This window comes from Taurulus bubalis, assembly GCF_910589615.1.
Source record: "Taurulus bubalis genome assembly, chromosome: 15".
Taxonomy (NCBI): domain Eukaryota; kingdom Metazoa; phylum Chordata; class Actinopteri; order Perciformes; family Cottidae; genus Taurulus; species Taurulus bubalis.
In genome coordinates, this window is record NC_136603.1 from 12,984,550 (window position 1) to 13,004,842 (window position 20,293).

The 20,293-nt window shown below is 41.9% G+C and overlaps 1 protein-coding gene across 1 annotated transcript; it reads right to left on the reverse strand.

The window, feature by feature from the left end:
- Positions 1 to 26: 26 nt before the first annotated feature.
- LOC306747355 (electrogenic aspartate/glutamate antiporter SLC25A12, mitochondrial-like) lies at positions 27 to 18,704 on the reverse strand. The gene is made up of 18 exons (XM_079230408.1): positions 18,646 to 18,704; positions 18,140 to 18,193; positions 15,913 to 16,055; positions 14,344 to 14,459; positions 13,450 to 13,589; positions 11,783 to 11,929; positions 11,022 to 11,160; positions 9,889 to 9,982; positions 9,075 to 9,159; positions 7,811 to 7,892; positions 6,328 to 6,486; positions 5,302 to 5,354; positions 5,004 to 5,084; positions 2,997 to 3,137; positions 1,395 to 1,533; positions 703 to 861; positions 461 to 551; positions 27 to 373 (listed from the first exon to the last, which is right to left on the reverse strand). The coding sequence occupies exons 1-18, from the start codon at positions 18,655 to 18,657 to the stop codon at positions 166 to 168; spliced, it is 2,043 nt and encodes a 680-aa protein (XP_079086534.1). The 5' UTR covers positions 18,658 to 18,704; the 3' UTR covers positions 27 to 165.
- Positions 18,705 to 20,293: the final 1,589 nt, after the last annotated feature.

Here is a 20,293-nt window from a genome sequence, read left to right on the forward strand (position 1 = left end):
TATGTATAATAAAGTTGTGCAAGCTATGAAAAGAAAATACAATAAAGCCATACTCATGCAGCATTCAAAGTAAGACAGCTGCTAAAATTCCTTTAATGTCTCAATAAAACCTTTTTGGAGGAAACATAATGACCGGAGAAGCATGCGGTCACAATGAGTGACGCTTTATGAAGCCTGTGGCTCCGCTTTGGACTCCACTGGTTTGATTGGCGCCTCTCCAGAAGGCTTGAACTTGGGCAGGTGCAGACCAAACTTTCTCTCCACACCAGCAAAGGTAGCAGCAGCTAGATGGTAGCCGCCCACGTGATCGGCAGTCACAGAGGGATGGTCCTCGATTGTAGGTTTGGGAGTGGGCCCAGAGCCGGCAGGACGACTGAGAAGAGAGTCAGGTTAGCCTCAGATGCCAATCTTGGCAGTGATGTAAGGTACGCACTTGTGCAAACAGGGTTAAAGTACTTACTGTCCCCCGAAGTCCAAGTTCAACCATCTCTGTAACAGTTCATAGGTCACCAGGGTTACACCAAACTGCGGTGAAGATCTTAAGACGCGAGCTAATGGAATATAGAATTGAAAATTACAATGTGGGATTCAATATTCTCGCGGTGCCTTCGAGACAATTACAGCCACCACAGCGAGCCTCATTTCCAAGTCATGGAACCACTTATAGGACTGTGGAGTGTATGTGTGCATGTGTGCATTTACCTCCTGCGCCCTTCCATAATGCCTGGAAACCTTCCTCCCTGAGGATCTTCCTGAAGCAGTCAATGACTCCGCTGTATGAGGTCTGCCCTGCTCGGGCCGCCACCTGGAGCCGGGTCTTGATGACATCGGCAGGGGTCACCAGCGAAGCCGCCGGCACACCTTCGGAGATGTTTCACAACAGACATAATGAAGCGCTTTCACTATGCACAGATGGGTGTCATATCCTGACATCCCTGCTGCAGCATCATGCAGGGCTTGAAATGGGTACTGTATAAAGTGATATGACAAAAGCATGTATAGGCACTGCATATGTTCATTCTGTACACATGACATCTATTCCACTTCTGTCTATCGGGGGAGAGGGATCCTCCTCTGTTGCTCTCCTGAAGGTTTCTTCCCTTTTTCTCCCAGTGAAAGGGATCTTTGGGGTTTGTCTTGAACCGATGTGAGGTCCTGGGACAGAGGATGACGTATGTGTACAGATTGTAAAGCCCACTAAGGCAAATTTGTTGTTATTTTGGGCTATACAAATAGACTGAATGGAATTTAATTGAATATATATGCAGCCGGAGCACCGTGAGATTCAACGGATGGGAGAAAACCAAAATGCGTTTCTCAAAGCAGAAAATGTGGCACATCTCTGAACTAATCTTGGATGTTCACAGACGCTGAGCTTTCCAGATGTTTGTTACCTGCAATAGCTCCAGCAGTGAGCAGCTGTAATGCCCCCAGACTTCCGTCCTCATCTGCCAATTTTGCCTTGGTGTGGGCATAAACAGGAAAGTAGATGGCGGAGAAGGGGATGTCACGCAGGAAGCACGCTTTGGCTCCCTAACGGGAAAAAAAACATTTAAATATTATATATACACAGTCACAGTCAGTCATGGACAGAGGCAATGGTTGAGGAGGTTTGTCTTGGGGATTAAGTGGTCTGGGGGCCGTCGTATTCCACCTACAGGGGGCTTTAGTGTGATGATGGAGCCAAAGAGCCCCCAGGGAGAGCTGCAGCACAGGGCCTCCAGAGAGAGATCCATCCGACACACACACGCACACACACACACACACACACACACACACACACACACACACACACACACACACACAGACACACACAGACCCTTGCCATGGACCCGGTGCGCTAGGTCCTTCTGCCAAGAGGAAGTCAGCTTTTCTTTTTTTCTAACAAGCCACACACTGTCTGCTACTCATTAAACTATGGAGTATGAGCACATGACTAGTAAACCCACAAAGATCTTGAAAAGGAGCAGTAGCAAAGCCTAATCCCTCACTAATTTGCTGTTGGTCGTTGGCCACAGTTTGTATGTTCATACGCTGATTTAGAAAATTGCAAACAGTCAGCAAAAGGGTTGTTTGATCTTCAAATGTGTGATCCTGACCTCCATTATGTCTGTATACACACACAAATGTTTGTTCAAATACAGTAGTATTTCATCTGTGTATCGTTACAGGAAAAAACATCTTAATACACAATTGTGGAAAGTAAAGTACATTTACTCAAATACTGTATTTTACATGAGTATGTCTTTCGACATAATTTTATTGTGCTAATATTATTATTCTTACTCCCCTTCATTAATAATATACTCCCCTTCATGTGCTGTATTTGACAGCCACAGTGATTTGTTCTTTCTTAGATTCTGATTTTTCCCACAGAAATATGGTATAAATAAAGCATTGATAAACGGTAAAGCACTATTATTAATAATCAAATAAATATAATTTACAATAATATAACACTCATACAATAAATTATCCTGATAATACTTCTGTATTATCAGGATAATTAAGTATTTTGCATAGAGGAACTTTAAATGTGACTAAGTGCCATCACATTTTAATATTGCACCTATTACTTAAAAGTAGATATGAAATGTTTAGTTGGTTAATCACAATCAAATTAACCTGCAAGTATTTTAATTCCATTAATTGTTTATGTATTTTTCAACCAAAAAACTAAATGCCTTAATTCCACCTTTATTATGATGATTTATTGTGCTGTCCTTTGTCTTATGTAAAATTAATTGAATCTCTTTTTGTTTTTGTTTTTAAACATCTGAAAATACCACCTTTGGCTTTACTGAAACTTTTTCACTTTTAATTATTGGTAGATTGATGTCTGAAAATGTCTTCCATTGTTTCTATATACATTGAAGTGAACAATAACTTTTTTCAGTATTGTCTCTCAGGAAAATAAGACCTTTCACTGCCCTTGTACGACAGTTAACAGAGGTTGATGCCGGAGACGTCACGGTGCTGCCGAGGTGCTGACCTACCTTGTAGAGGCCAAAGAAGCCCAGATCCCTCACAACACTCAGGGCTTTGACCCTGGGGCCTGTGGTGATCTCTCCAGCCACCTGCAGGCGGATCTTAACTATCTCCAGAGGATTGGTGAAAATCACCTGGGAAGCTCCAGCCTGCAGGATGCAACAGGACAAAGAAACAATAGATGAGTGCAAATATGCAAATATGTAAGTTTCTAAGATTGGCTGAGCTCACACATCTGAGGGGTGAACTTTGGGTGAAAATGTAATGATATGTAAGCACTTCTCCCTAGGAGGAGTTTTCTAATTATCTCAGTAAACTTCAGCACAAAAGGCACTTTTCCCCCCGATTTCATATTGTATGAGTGGCCTTGACAGGAGGAAGAAAAAGCAGGCATTGATAGAGGAACAACTGGGGTCAGAGTAGAGCAGGCAGAGGGTGAGGAGAAGCCCCGGCTCATGGTTGGGAGGCTCTGACCCTGGCAACAGCCCTCTGCCCCCTCGCCTCCCCTGAGGCACCTCCTGTGGCAGGGTGAGCGGCCCGGCCTGGCCTCGCCCCGCACACTTCCCCAATTCAGCCCCTTTCCCAGGGGAGAGAGCGCTGAATCACCCGGACGGCTCGGAGTCCGGGCAAGCAATGTCCTAAAGGCATGACACCCTCTGACTCGGGCACATTTATCACACTCCCCAAATCTAATCAGGCCCCAGGATGGCTGCTGGTGACATTCAGGGCAGGGGTCTTATCTGTAAACATCCGAGCTAAGGTCTAAAAAAAGCTCTGGCACATTTAGTCATTTTCAAAGAGGAGGGGGAATATCCGCTGTTCTGAAGATTGATGCTTTCGTCCCAGCTCTTTTATCTTCTTCTGTTCTCTTCTCTGACGGAAGCGATAAACTACCAAGCCGCCAGAGTAACTAGACTTTTAACTTTTATAAAATAACAAACAAATACATATATATAATGGCCATGCAGTCCATGGATGGGATGTATCCTGAGCAGCTAACATTGTATATTGGAAACATCCTCGTTGGGGTGTGGGGATCTGCACTGTGACCACACCTCAGGTATGTACTGCGTTGTCAAACTCAATCACACTGAGCTAAACCCAGCTTCATCCAGGAACCTCCAGGGCCTCTTCCTACAATTACACCCTGACAGGGGTCACGACCCCGCTCCTCTGTGAGCAACCTGCGAGCTCTGCTGCAAGGCCGGCCTGTTTCACTTCAGCCGATGGAGAGGCAGAGTGAAGGAATTACATCTTTAATCTAGTAATCTATGTAAAATGCTATTACATTACAATATGGCCAAGATGTAAAAAAAAAAGTTCCAATTTAGAGAATTCAGGGACGAAGGTTAACTTCTATTTCCATCTAGGATGCCAAACAGATTATCTGACATATGAACCTGAAAAATCAGAAACTCTCACATAAACTAGATGAACTGTGCCAGTGACGAGTGATTACTGGTGGAATTTTCTAATGAGAAGCATGTGAAGAAAAGAAAAAAATCAGTTCACTTGACTGGTATGATTTTATGATGAAAACCTTTTGAAGGTCCATCATCCACATGGACACACAACATTTAAGTTTTTTGTGTAAATAGTCAGTGGTGGAGTGTAATGTAAACACTTCATCCACCACTGTATATATATATAGTCATTAGATGTCGCCTTATAACAAAGAGCTATGTAGCCCTGAAGTTACTTAAACATTTATATCATGATGTTAAACATCCAATATGCAGTATTTAAAGTGCTTTCATATAGTTTGATTTCTCCTACTATTTATTCCATCTTATACGTGAACAAGCACGTTGGATATACACTATTAGAAATGTAGGAGTTACATTACAAGGAGCAATTAAATTAAACACTATTAGACAGATGACATTTCCAATATTTACGCACATTAACCACTTAAAATCATGTATAATTTTTTATATATTTTAGGTGTTCCTTTACTTGTTTTTGAGTTGATCTACTGACTGAATTTTAAAAAAGATCACTAAAGTAATGCTTACACATGCTCCAGAGAGAATCTCTGCAGGCACAGGGATGGTATTATCTTCTGTGGTGAACTTGTCCCTGACAAAATCATTCATCTGAAAAAAAAGAAAGAGAGAAGAAGACATCAAGAATAAAAGGCAGATGAAACACAATCCCAATCTTGATAGCAGGGCATTAATGTTAACTTGTGGTTGCAGTCACATCTTGATTGCGAAGAGTGCGCTTCTTCTGCACTCTGCATGTTTTTCATTCTCAGTGAGTCATTTGAAGCAACTTTTTGAACACTCTGAGCTACACAGGGGAATGACTTGCCGTGAGTTTGATAGCTTTCTCCGGGGCAACGCCGATGAGCTGCGGGAGCAGACCTGCAAAATATTATTCATAGATACCATTAGAATACCTGACTGAGAGAAAGACAAAGCCTGGCTTCAAATGAATGCACGTTTTTTTGGGGTCTTTTTTTCTCCTTTGTCGAATGGATACATCTACTGACAGCTAGAACAATGTAAGCTGCAGGGTTCTCTTGTGCGTAAAACAAACCCATAAATATTTACAGATGTGGCTGATACATCTGATGCGCTACAACACAAAGGTCCTATTGAAAGTGAACAAAAGTCCAAAAATATGACACTGCTGGTGCGCATGGGATCAGCATTGTTGAGGCCTGATCCCACTGTTGGTGGGGAACAGAGAGAGCTGTGTGGCCACGGACAAGATCGGGGGGAGGCCGGGTGCTACGGCGGCGATAACCGCCATACTGTTTCACCGTCTGTCCTTCATCAAGCCAGATAAACTTCTGAAGGAGCTGCTGAGTGACTGCTGCTGGTATGCAGCCAGAAAACAGCCGAGCGTGTCTGTCTCTGAGTCAATCACCCTCTTATCATGTGCAAGAGAGGAGGAAGGAAGGCAGAGAGAAGCAGATCAGAGCAACAAAGAGCTGCAGTGGTGGAGGTAGCAGTAGATGGCAGTCTTGACTTCCTTCATATGAGCAGCCCCAGGGTAGAAGTGTTGTATATCACAAGCCATCAGCACCATTATCACACACCCGGGCAGAGGCAGATCAGACACTGCTGCTACATGAATTCTGCTGGTCATTTTCCTCGGGGAGCTCTCCCAGGTATTGAGATAATGCAAACGCGACCCCTGGGTGTTGCTTTATTCACTGCTGAACAGGGAGGGCAAAGGTTTCTGGTATCAATTAGCAAAGCATGCTGCTGATATTAGCACACTGACATCCCCTAATGCTTTCCCATCAGATGGTTTGTTTTGCACAAGAGCCATATGTTGGCCTGCACACAGATTTCCTTTTTACGCACGATAAGATCTGTAAAGGATTACCTCTGTAAAATCCGAAGAAGCCCTCATAACGGAACACTTTCTTTGCACAGTCAAAGCTGTTCTTGTACATCAGTTCTCCTACGAAGGAGCCTGTGGAGCGTTGGTTCTGCATGCGCGTCTTCACCAGGTCGATGGGGTACACAGCCGTGGCACCGGTCGCTACAAAACACAAACATTTGTCACTGGTTGAAATCTTTGTTCTGTTTTACAAGAAACAAGGTTTCGGCAGAATTTCGAAGTATCTCAAAAACATGTTACAGATTATGTTAATACTAATGTATCATCTCGAATGGCTTTCCTAGAAACATATTTACAACTGTAAAGATTAGGGCAACAACTAATACATATTTTCCTTACTGATTAAATGTCAGAAAATAGTTAAAAATAATCATTATATTTTTCAAGGTGGCATCTTTAAATTCCTTGCTTTGTCCGACCGACAGTCCGATAGCTAAAGATGCACAATCGAACAGCAACAAGTCCTCACATTTAAAAACTGAATATCTGGCCTTTTTGCTTGAATAATGACTGATAATTAACTTGATCGTTTCGATCAAGTTAATTTATGAATTAATTAATCCATTTTGATTGATTAATAGATTTGATTATCTGTTCAGCTCCTAGACAGTTTTCTTGTTGCATATAAGCCATCCTGTCATCCCAATTAATGTGTTATTGTCTTACACAATAGGGTTGTACAACAATAATTCTTCAGCTATGTTTGGGGAGTCTACGTTTAATGGTCACTGAGAAATAAATAGAAGTGTGTTTGTGTATAAACTTAAAACAAACTGTTATAAAGCTCAGAGGAGGAAATCTGGTGACTGGGAAAACTGTTTAGGGTGGCAGCAAGTTGCAGTAAACTCCTGCCCTCAGCTTTACTTGCCTTGTCTTGTCTGACATCAAAGGCTGCTGTAATGAGTCATATCTCAAACATGCAAACAGCCCTGTCAGCACAGAGGCAGGGTGAGAAACAGCTCATTATCGACAGCATCACCATGAACCTTATGATATATAGCTCTTTTTGACCCTGCCTGAATTGGCCACTGGTGAATGAGGATTGATAAATCCTTGCGTGTTTGAGCAGAGCACACACACACACACACACACACACACACACAAACACACAAACACACACACACACACACACACACACACACACACACACACACACACACACGATCAGAGTGTGTTCCTATCTGAGGTGCAGTTATGTCAGACTTCCTTGTATCAGTTCCTTCCAGTGCAATTAGATGGAGAATTCCAGAGAGTGCAGTTACGGAAGATTTGTGTCATTCCAAAGCTCCGACTCCAACGACAGCCTGGAGCCACTGGAGGCACGGCAGCACAATGCCGGAGCCTCACATCACAAACCCTCTCCCATGCAGCACAATGGCCGGCCCGGGGCCTCAGCGCGCCAGTCTGGCCGGCTAAGGTTACCCCTCGGGCGGGCCGGGTGCTCCGCCGCAGACATGTCACTCACCTCCAGCGATTGAGCCCAGACCAAACCTGTAGGCTGACTCTGCAGCCTGGAGCCAGGCCGGCCGAAACGTTTCCTGAGGGTGCTGTATAGGAGAAAAAGACACCAGTGGTTAAATGAATCTGGAGAAAGACAGGGGGGATCAGAACACTGGCCATGAATCGGCTGGCTATTAAACTATAGCCGTGTACTCAACAACGGAGGAAGGCGATGGAATGCGGACATGTCATATAACGTCTAATTCATCATCAGCCAGTATTAAATGTCATAGACTGACCAGCTCTGATACAGTAAATGACTGTGTGAACCTCTAGCTAAGTTTCCACACATGGTACATGTGGGAGGCTGAAAGCTAAAGGTCTTCTTTTATTTTTACAACAAAGTATAATTTCTCTCTTATCTACTTGATCTCTGGATTGGTGTTTGATGTTGAAAGTGGAGCCCCTTTGTTTTCTCTGTGGTGCAGGGGAACAGATTAGCCCCACAAGCCTTTTCCATGTACAGATAAGTATCTACATGAATATTACACAGTTTGAGTGAGACTCTGTTAAAGTATGTGTGTGTGCAGCGCTGCAGGTTGAGGCGGTGAGTAACTTCTCCCAGACCAGATGTGAAGGGAGTAGAGCAGATCAAGCTTTTCCTCTTCCCAGATGCTTCCACCAAGGGTTGCATGCTAACAAGATCGAGGTCTTGATCAAAGGGTTTAAACAATTAGCCTACTTCCACTAAAGGGCAGGCCTGAGAATTGCAGCATCCCCCCCAAAGGAATCAAATTCCAGACCTCTGAGTGCGAGTCCCAGGAGCATGAGTGGCCTGAAAGCTCTGACCACGGCCTGATATAGAGCCGTCTTATCCGGTGCAGGCAGGATCTATTTTGTACTCCCAAATCCACCTTGACTCCCACTCCCCTCCTGCCATTAGCAGAATTTTATAAAGGCTCCTAAAACTCCTCAAGCCCCACACTGATAAAAGCCTCTTATTAGCGTCTCAGATCTGTGATTGCAGCTCATGTGTATGTGCGGCTATACTGAATAAAAGGTGGGAAGAGCTTTTCATTCTTCTATAACTATAATTGGTGTACTTTTATCTAGGAGTTAAAGTAATGCACTTCACAAGGGAAGAAAAACATGGGCACTCTGCTAATTCAGCGAGTGAACATTCTCCCTTTTTAGCTCCTTTCTGAGAAGGAAGCAGAGTGGGAAGGTGAAAAAGGCATGGATAAAAGGCAGGAGGATGTGAGGGGCATTAGAGGAGTCAATCAGGCTACCTGTCTCTGGGCCTCTGCTAGGTGGTATGGCATGGCTCCTTCCTCCAACGGGGCTATCCTCTCAATATCTGCATGGTTCAGCCGCCTTAACACATATCAGCAGGGGAGGGATGAAGTTAGGCCGGGAAAAGCAGAGAGCCCTGCATCTCCTGTGAGCAGTCAGTGATGTAAGATTTTCCACAGACCTTTTACTGGCATATAACTTGAAGTTACTGCACCTTTAATTTAAGCTTAATTAAACAACAGACAAACAAAGCTGGATGAGTGCCCGTGGCTCAACAAGTACATTAAGGGGTTTTGCAACTAAATGTTCGAGACACAAACATTCCCCACGGACCTGACGCATCATAAAGACTGTATCCATGTTTTATGTTTGTCTTGTAAATCAGCCACTGGATGTTGTTGAACTGAATGAGCAATAACTTTATCTTTACAGCCAATAAACAGACCTGCAACATATTTATTCCATTCATGGTGGTGGAATAAAAAACAAAAACAAGGTTTTGTATAAATATGTTGAATATAAGAAACAGCAGCAGTACCTACCAGGGAGATTGCACGGAAAAAAGTGGAAAAGATATGGTAACTTCGAATTCCGGGTTGATTTTGCTTCATTTTTACCAACTTTCAATGCATACATTTTTGTCTTTGTTTAAACACACTAAAACTGTCCTTACACTGACCTTTACTGAGCTACGAGGAACCACAAATATATTTAAAAAAATGACATGTCTGAAAAAATTTACAAATATTTCATCATAAGTTGTTAAATATATTTTCCTACTATTTATCCACACAAATGCAGCAACCTTACCCAGTTTGAGAGTGGAGACCAACGAGCTGGTAGAGGATGTCAATCTCCATTGGCGTGATTTGACCAAACTTATTTGCACCATGAACAAACTCCTCTACAACGCAATAAAGAGAAGAAGAAATGAATGGATGGAAACAAGACTTTCGAAAAATGGGGGGTTAGCCACATCAGGTATTTTCTACAACAGGCTAGTATCAAATAGTATTTGCAAATATTGTCCCATAGTGTTACTGTCAACACGTCCTCATACCTAAACGGCAGAATAGATTGTTTGCCAATAACTCCCAAAATGACATATGACTGCCGGAGAGTACCAGCAACAGGCGCACGCTGCGAAACGCTGTTTTTTGGGGTGAGTGCAGTCTGGTTATTGTAGATGCTTGCTGCCAAACAGAATAATTAAAAACATTATCGAGAAATATTTAAAACCATTATTTCAGTTCTCTCTTTGCCTGACGTACACTAACTGAGCATGGATTCTCTCAGCAGCACCTTGCGTCACTCTTTTATATGTGCTTCATATTCAGTTCTTTACTGTTGCCTGCTGAGAGGCTCCATTCCCATCAGGTGGTCTTTCTAATGGTAGCTGTTAAAGGAGGGAAACGAGTTAGTTATTCGCTTCCCCCACAAAGACCTTCCTGTCAGGTCCATGGATCGCAACCTTTGGATACAAGCCTGCTTCTCTGTTCTCAAGTACTGCAATGAAATACATTTCTGTGACTGACGGATGACATTTGAATGCTGCTTTATACTCAATCTGATATGTTTATTAATACAAATGAGATTTATTTGCAAATACTATTTTCCCAAAAGCTTTTTTTGAAGACAAAAACCATGGGGAGAAGGTAGGGGAACAACAGTCTACAATTTGCATCTCAATGGGAAACACAATTAGGAGTAGAAGTCACTGGCAGTACCACTATAAGTTACACAGGTCAACATGTAGGAGGTGATCTGATTACCAGGTTAAAAATGTTCATTTACCTTAGTAATTTAGTGCTACAGTAAATGTTCCCTGTGTGTTCTCTCACACCACTCTGTCAAGAAAGTTAAGACATCACCGCACAGCTACATTTCATATCACATATGACACGTGACTCATTTCAGTGATGTAGGAAGTGTCTCAGCTGTACCTTTGGTAACAAGTGTGTCTTTGTGAGTGCCAGCGAGGGTGCTGTAAATCTTGCGGATCAGCTCCATGTTGTTGAGGAGGGCGTTGAAGGCATTGAAGTAGGAGAAGCTCACCATGTGGGAGGTGCTGCCTCCTGCAGCCTGGAGAAAGATACAAAGTCTGCCATTGCTTCTGTATGAGAAGGTTTCGTCGTGGATCGCATCTGCAGTACTTGAATATATACATTACTAATATGATGTCCAAGCTCGCTGACTCAATGGATCCAAATAAAAGCACTGGAGGCAAATTTGTGATTTGTGATATTGGGCTTTATCAATAAAATTGACTTGACATAATCTTTTACTTTCGTGTAAATATATTTTCCATACTTTGTGGCCACTTGGGGGCAGTAAAAACAAGCCGTGAACACAACATTGACATATCACTTTTTGATAAATGACTTGATGAATGACAGCCTAATATTGAGCCCCTTTAACTCTGTGTTTGGCCTCCACCAACTCCTCAGATAAATATCTGTCTCTTTAGCTGTTAAATGCTCCACTATGTTCTTCAGCCAGTCGCTAACTGTGTCTGTCGGCTGCTGAGCAGTGGGTTTAGCTTTTTAGCGAAAAACAGCTGCCTGCTGTGGCCCAAAACGATGTTATGTTATTATAAAGTTGTGCACAAGACAGCTAAACAATGGGCTGAAACTAGCTATAAAGTTCAAAATATTGATTACAGAGCCTTTAAATGTTTACCAACTGGTGTTAGTCTTAAACTTACGGAAACTAGGTTCTCCTCTACAAATGGAGTCAGCATGTGGTGTCTGATGGTGGCCATGATGTCGCTGAAGTCCAAAGCAGCGATGGTGCCACTTTTGTTCTTGTCTTTTTGTGCAAACGCCTGGCGGGCATGCTCCAACTGCAGCTCCTGCAGCAACACACACAGAGAGAGGAGGTCAAGCTGTTAGCTGACAAAAGAGGCAAAGAATGTGCTCCTGTGATGAGGAGCATCACATTACAAGGGCACAGAGAAATATAACTTTTAGAGGATGAAAGTGTAATAATGTCAGTGTTGGAAGGATGTGAAAGTCATCAGATGTGACATTGTCAGACATTGGCTTTTGTAATCACCCCCGTCTCTCTGGAGACTAATGGAAACCATGTCCCGAGAAGTCTGATCTCGGAGTCAAGCCTTGAGGTCGGTGAGGCGGCCGGCAGGTGTGTCGGCAAGAAGGTGATTCAATATGACAACCACGCAATCAGATGGGGATGCAAGGGGAGGCCGGTCCCAAGTCGATGTCTGCTGTCAGAGCTCATCGCATATAACCGGAGGATCACAGAGCAGCATCACTGCAATATTCAGCTGTTACTCCATCTTTACACTGTGGCTCTGATAACTTAATCGGTGGTTTGTTGTAAATTCTGGAGACTATTTGTCACAATGTTTGCTGATTGTATTGTTGAAAACTCATGATGATACTTTTTCAAGCTTACAAGCGCTCTACCTTGTCTGCCAAATGCTGCAACAACCACAAGGTGGAAGCCAAGACTGTTTGAAAAACAAACAATAAAATATACACATAGATCTGTACTGTTTTGTATTTTCAGTAATGCTCAGTTACAAGAAATGAAATGTGCTTTGACATGACAGAAAAACAAGACAATAATAATTACTGATGTAATTTAAATCCTGCGCACACAAGAGTCTTTGGGGTAGCGGAGGGAAGCCTTAGTCAGGTTTGATAAACCACAAAGTGCTCTGAGGGATCCCACACTGCAGCGCAGCCTGTCTAACTCTCAGACCACCCAGCTTCTGCCTGAGACCACAGCCCTCGACTCCAAATCAGGTTCCTCCCTGGCCATACTGCTGCTGCTGATTTAACAGCACAGGGGTCTCCGGGAGATGCAGGGAGATACAGGCAATAACCAATAAAGCACAACAACAACGTTAAGTGTCTTAATGGCAAACTGGGCTACCGCAAACCACCAAAGCAGCTGAAGAGATGAAACACTTAAGATGCAACTTCACACCTCAACTCCATTATCTTGAAAGATCATATATGGCATGTAGTTTACGTTACGTCATTTCCATTTGCACCTCGGCGGGATGAAAATCCCTCACCAAGGGATGAAGGTGGTCATTATGAGTGGTTTCACATTTATTGACACAAACTTTCTAAGATGTTAGAAAAAGAACGGAAAAATACATTCGGTGTGCTGTCGATATGTTTTCTCACGTTGCATTTACATACAAAACTGTTTATCTGTAGCTCCTCTTGTGAGCTGCTGATGTCAATGAACTCCACCGTACTAAGAGCTAGAGTTGTCAGCAAAAAAACAAAACAAAAAATGTCCCTATCCTCACTTTCATCCAGGAAGTGGTTTGGTCACTAAGTTCTACGTTATCTCATTTGGTCGGATGCATCCAAAATCAAATATACTGTATACCTGGAGAAACTGGGTGAACTCTGTGTAACTGAGATTCTTGCTTCTTTCATGGCCAAAGTGTAGCCTGATGAACTCACAGTCCCAGTTGAAGGGGATGTGGTGATGCACTGTGGTCTGGCTGAAGATGTCACGTACATTCTCTGCAAGAGTGAGACATGAGTGAACAATAACAGGAGACAGAGGAAAAAACATGCAAGATGCAATTGTAACATCCATCTCACGTCCTCATTCCACGAGAACCTCGTTAAAGTAGAGGGAAGAGTCCATTTGGACTGCAAAGCTGAATAGGCTGCTTGACAGTCTCACTTCTTTTACATTTTGAGGGTTTTGAGTCCATCCAGGAAATTGTCTGTATAAGCACTGCCCTCAATTTCAGTCGCCTTTATGGAGGCCCATTGCACAGAGTACAGCAGCAGCTTCTTTGTAAGAATTTGTATCTCTTGGTTTATGACATGCTGGATTCATTTTTCTGCTTGTCAGATTGAGCTGGTTATAATGTGATGTTCGCAAAGCTTGCCCGCTATCTTGCCCTAAGATGAGACTTGCTGCTAGCATATGTAATACATAGAAAATACATGGCTGCTGCTACATTTATTGGCAACACATGATTTAGTAAGGATAGCACTTGCAACCCACAACATTTAATGACACACTTAAACGTGCCTTGAACCCTCCTCATGCAGTAACATTTTAGGACTTTTCCCCCATCATTGTTTTCTGCTACTTTTTTAACTACAACAAAAAACACCTTAATAAATACTTTTGTATTATCTGATGTCAACATCTTTAGTCAAATCAGTAGTTTAAACTACACTGTATGTACATAACATGATGCTTAGTCCTCTGTATTTAAGCACGACACCCCCACACCAGTGTGCACCACGATGTACATACCAAATGAGATGTTTCCTGTGCCAGTCTTGTCAAACAACTGAAAGGCAACTATGAACAGGGCATCCGGGGCGCATAGAACTGATTCAAAGGCCTGAAACTCCTGGAAAGAGATCAGTCTGTTTGGATAAGAAAGAAAGAGTGCAATCTGAAAACAATATCTTTGACAAAATTACCCCCCCAAGAAAGACTGAAAAAAATAAACATTTACACAGATACAAATACGGACCAACAAAAGGAAATAAAGCAAATGCAGTAATGTGATCCTAAAATTATGTTTCAGCCAACCTTTAAAGTTCCTTCTTGACCTTCAAAATAGCATTTGAGAAAACAATTTCACCAATAACAAAGTACATTTAGCAGCTGTTCTGAAGCTTTCAATCATTTCACAAGATCTGTATCAGCAAAAGGAGTATGCCTAGTTGTCAAGGAAACTGGAGACATTCAGGTTTCCATTTTTTGTCCATGTTCTGCTTCAAAGTACTATTATTAACAATAGACTACAATTTTTTTTACGTCTGGACCGTCTTTTTTCATATTTTCAGCTGTCCGTGAGACACAGTGGAAATCTAACACCTTAATTAAAGGTGAATGCACGTGCAGCTAGAATCAGGGACTTCAGATATATTTTTGCTTATCTTATCACTGTATTTTAAATCGATCCGCTGTAGGTGTAAAACTGACTGATAAAGACACTACTTTATTCTGTAAACATCATCGAGTTAAATCATTGACAGGCTCTTTGGCACATGCTACACGTTGGTGGCACAGTGCTTCAGTGACGCTGGGATGAAAACTGATCTCAAAGTGACCTTAAATGTAAATTGCTGCTTGATCATGTCAAATCCAGATGGTTTGTTGACTCTAAAGAGACTAGTGAAACAGGAATACATGATTTGCTTTGTGGTAAATACCCATACAAGATAAATGTATCTGGTTCTAAATGGATGGAAGTCAAGAGGGGCAAATAAGGTTTTGGGTGAAACACCAGTTTATTGGTGCAATACAAGTAAATCAAGTTGTGGCACGTTCATGAATCAACAGGACCTATAATGGCATAATGTAAGTACATTAACACAACATAATCCTCACATAACAGCTAAAATGACACTGCACTGCTTTGTTCTTGAGAAATAATGCCCATTTGTGTGCAGTAGTATTATGCTGACAGCATGTAATATTCAAATGCTCCCTTAAGCAACTGCTCTCGAGACAACAAACCATGACATTTAGATGTACATTTACATGGTATATGGTAGCAGTGGCTGCCTCCAACGACAAAACTGTAGCAACTGCTGGGAAAATGTCAAGATAATGGAAAAATATTGTTGTTTACCAAAAGGGATCAAAATAAATGTGACGGTCACTGTACGGAGAAATACCAAGAGGCTACTTTAGACCAAAACAATTTATTACAGCTGATTTAAGTGTGAGAAAAACCTGCACCCTAAAAATAAAAATAAATGTCTACAAAACATTTGTTGAGGAAATACAGACATAATGTATGAACATATCTATACATCAACAGAGGACTTCCACAGCTACGTTCCTTACATCTCTGGAGGCACTCACCCATCTTTAGTAGTGTCAGCCACTCCAGCTATCAGCTCCACAGTTTTGGGATTGTGCTGAGGCTGTGCATGTAGACCCAGGTAACTCTGTACAAAGTCTCTTGGGGTCATGTAACGCTCTCCATCCTCCACCACACTGGCATACTGCAGGCGAGACAGAGACAGAGCTGTAAACAACGTGGATGTCTCATATGTGAGTTTAGATTACTAATCCAGAGGGTAGAATGTCCATTGTGTGCATAGAAGGAAAATGATGCGGAGTACTGAGCGAGAAAAAACATCCGATATTTGATAAATCTACAAGTCATTTTTTACTGCAGGTCTCTCGATTGGAATCTCTTTTCTTTGTGACAATAAGGCGTTTGTGTACAGTTTTTTATACCATATACAGGTCTCAGTTTACTGACACTACACTATATTTTAAATGTATACAATGCTCTACTGCATCCCATCAAATGAAAAAAGCATCAGTCTCTTTCAAATCATTGTCCTCATTTGATTAAAGAGATACATTTCCCTGCACTCAATATGACCATAATCATCTCATTACAGATGGAGATAAACACTTAGATTTCAAAATAAAAAAATGTGAAACACAACAATAGCATCAAATATAAATGGTGCATGTTGTGCCATACAATGACCTGTAAATGTGATATGATTAGGTGATAGGGGAACAGTATATACATGTGTTTTACCTTTATTTAGTCAGAAAAGTACACACAGTTACACACATTCAAACCTGGAAGCAGCTTAGTAAAGTTTGCTGGCTCCAGAGGAGCATTTGGGGGCTCAGGGGCTCCCAGGGTCTGGGATAAGCAAGTGTTGCTCTTTAGCTTTCGCCACCCAGATTTGATCTTAGCGGTCAAGGGGTTGAACTGGTACCTTCAAATCACTTCTCTAACCTTGAGGCCACAACTATCAAAAATGTGATAAAATCATATACTGTATATTGTGATATACTACATTTTCTGGAAGTTTACTCATTAATCATTCATGGATACAGTAAGCAAATGTGAATTATTCTTTTTTTGGGGGGCTGATCTAGTGATTTAAATGCATAAACAATTAAGGTGCTTCTTCACATTCATGTAAAACTCGTGTGAGTTTTAGTCATTGATTTGCAATGACCTGAAACAATCAGAGACTGCAGCTCCTGTCTTAAAGAGATACCTTGGTATAAAAAGTACGGAAAACTTTTTGACGTTCAACACATTTCCGTTGTCTCACGGTATAAATCGCCATAACGCCCAAACCAAATTCTAATTGATGAAATGAAAACACACAGTGACAATAACTTAATCAATAACGAGCATTGTGGACTTGAACTTGAGTGAAGCAGCAACCTGCACAGCCAATACAGAGCTGTGCTTAACATGAGACCTCATTCGGGCTTTAAGACGTAAGGTCATTTATAGAGCCTGGGTTGGGTTTCAAGTTGGAACAGAGATAGCTCTGGAAACACTAGCGCCACATGAACTGGCAACAGAAAGGCCACGTCATGGGTCTGAGCCAAGCTCAGAAAGAGAGAGCAGGAGATAAACAGAGAGAGAATGTGGGAGGAGACCTTCACGCCAAGTGTTTTCAGGGCTACAATTCAATGCACTCTGCTGAATTAAGTGAAAATATTAATTCCAAGCAATTTATTGCCACATTACTCCATCACATGATTGTGTATCAATTTACCCTCACAGTAGGCCTCAAGTAGTTCTTAATCAAATTATACAGGCAGTCAGAATAAGCTTCCAGCAATTAACTCTTCCACCTGAATATGCATTACAAATTAAGCAGCCCTCTTATTGCGGAGTCAAGAGGATCATAAGGCAACTTGTACCTCAAACATAGTCCCTACTTTCAGGAACTACTTACTACTCAAAACAAGACTTTTTAGGGTAAACATGCCGACACAATAATGACAGGGACTTGTTTCTTTGAAAGGTAGCAGAAAGCATGCGATGAGAAATGCAATGACATGCTGAAGATCAGAAAACACATGAAGTAAAAAGCAAGGGAGAGATTCTCTGTTGAAGCAGATCCAAAATTAGTCGAAGCATTTGTGTGACCTTTACTGAACTATTTATCCCAATGGACACCACACAGACACAACATAATGACTACAACACGTTAGTATACTTGTAACACACAGTTTCTGTATTGAGGCTATATGTGGTGTTGTCATGTCCGGTAAAGCTGGACATGTTTTGGTTACTGTGAGTGAACGCTCTTACCTTCAGAAAAATAGTCTTCAAGCCATGGGGATTGGCTCTTTTTGTTGCTTGCACCTACAACACACAAGTTGGAATTTGCTAGAAAGAAAACTCAGTCAGATTACCACAATGGTGGCTACAATTAATGAGACCATGCCAGTGTTCCGTCTTTATGTTACTCAAATAAAAATGAAGTTCATGCTGTCACTGTTTAGCTGTGATTTTCTTAGCAATCGATCATAGACAGATGTAAAAACCACTACAACACCACGCACATGAAAATCACCGTAAATAAAACCTCTTCAAGCCAAATATGTCTCATAAACAAACAAATCACAGTTGTCTCTGCGAGGCCGGCAGAGATGCACCTATGTAAAGCTGCAGAAATACAAGGGCGGGGGGGCTCTGCTGCATTTGAGAATATAGCTTTAACCCACGCGTCCGCACAGACATGCTGTCCTCCGTATCCGACGGCCGATTTTCTGCCTTTAAAATTAATATCTGATAAGAAATATCGACGGAGTCACCTTGACCGCCATGCTGGGAGTGACGTCAGCTGCAGTGAACTAGCGCAGGCGCTGGGCAGGAGGAGGATGCAGCGGGCATGACAGGACCGCCGAGGTCTGAGACGCCAAATATATATTTAGCCAAGTATTGTCCTTTTCTGACTCCAGGGCGGTGTGTCGTCCGAGGAGCAGCCGAGAGACAGAGAGACTCTGGTCAGGAGATGTGTGCTGCAGCGTTTCCGGTCTGTTCGGGTCACACGAGGACACGATGCACTGTACCTGCGGATAATATATAGACATGAGGTCTCAATAAACACTGGATGCATTCACTAAACGTGTGAAAAATTATGCAATGGTAAAATCATAAAAAGGTTTAACTTTGCTTCAGAAAACGAATTGAGTAATAGGGCTGCAACTCATATTTGAATTAATTGTATCTAATATGCATCATTTCTAATGTATAGGTTGTATATAAAATGTCGCAAAAGAAGTGGACATTAATCTAAAATAACCAACATATACGTCATCCCTTAAAGTGGCACACTTTATTTTAAACTTAACTCAAGTCACCAAATGCAGTGGTGTAGTCCAGAGTATACGCCGGTATACGGCGTATACCCACTTATTTTTCAGTCAGCATTGCGTATACCCATTTCTCAATCACTGCTGGTGCCTGGTGCGCATTATTTAGCAGTGCATGGGTCGCTCACAGGCGGTCCGGGTCCGGACTCAGTCGCCGTTGTCTGTGGACCCTGGACCGAAATCCAATTATTATTTCCGAATTATTAACTGTTGATGGATCGCTTCTATTTCACCGGCGCAGCTTTTCCTGCCTTTGCGGCTCTAGTTCAGCGGTCTAGGAAACACACGCCTTGTATATCCTTTCACACACTTGACCAATCACATGTGTGTATTCCGTTAAGCCCCGCCCTCGACTCTTGTGCCATGTTCACACACATGGAGCGACAGGAGAGAGATCAGATAGTTGAAAAAAGTACGTGAATCAGAGAAGTTATATCACTTGGCGCTCCAAAAAGAGAAATGTGGGCCGCTTAACCAGAGCCTTTAACCAAGAATGGAGAGACTGTTATATGTTTATTATTCCCACAATCAGTTCAAGAACAGTACGACTCATGTTCAGCGATATTAAAATCAGCGATGTGAAGCGCCAGTACGAGACAAAGCACACGGACCGACTCGCATCCGAAATTAAGGCACAGAAAAATAAACCTAGAAGCCCAATATGATCAGAACCCTAACACATTAATTAATATGATCACAGAACCCTAATACATGAACTAACTGACCAACAATAATGTTTACAGAGGAGAAATGAGCTGAAACAAGTGGTTTAATAACCAGGTAAAGGCCCTGCACACACATTTCTCTTTTTAGATGACAAGAATATAATATCTTGGCTCTTTTGATTGACATCATTTGACGCCAGAATAAACTGAATTTGAAGCTGCATGACAATTCAGTTAAATTAATATTTCTGAAATTAACGACTTTATTTTATTTATTTAATTAATTGATATAGTCTGTATGTATTATTAGATAATGTATTATTTATAATTATTCCAGTTAAATGGGACATCTGTAATAATACATATTATAGATGTTAATTAATTTAACTTTATTGAATTTGACAGTCATTTGTTGACACTAT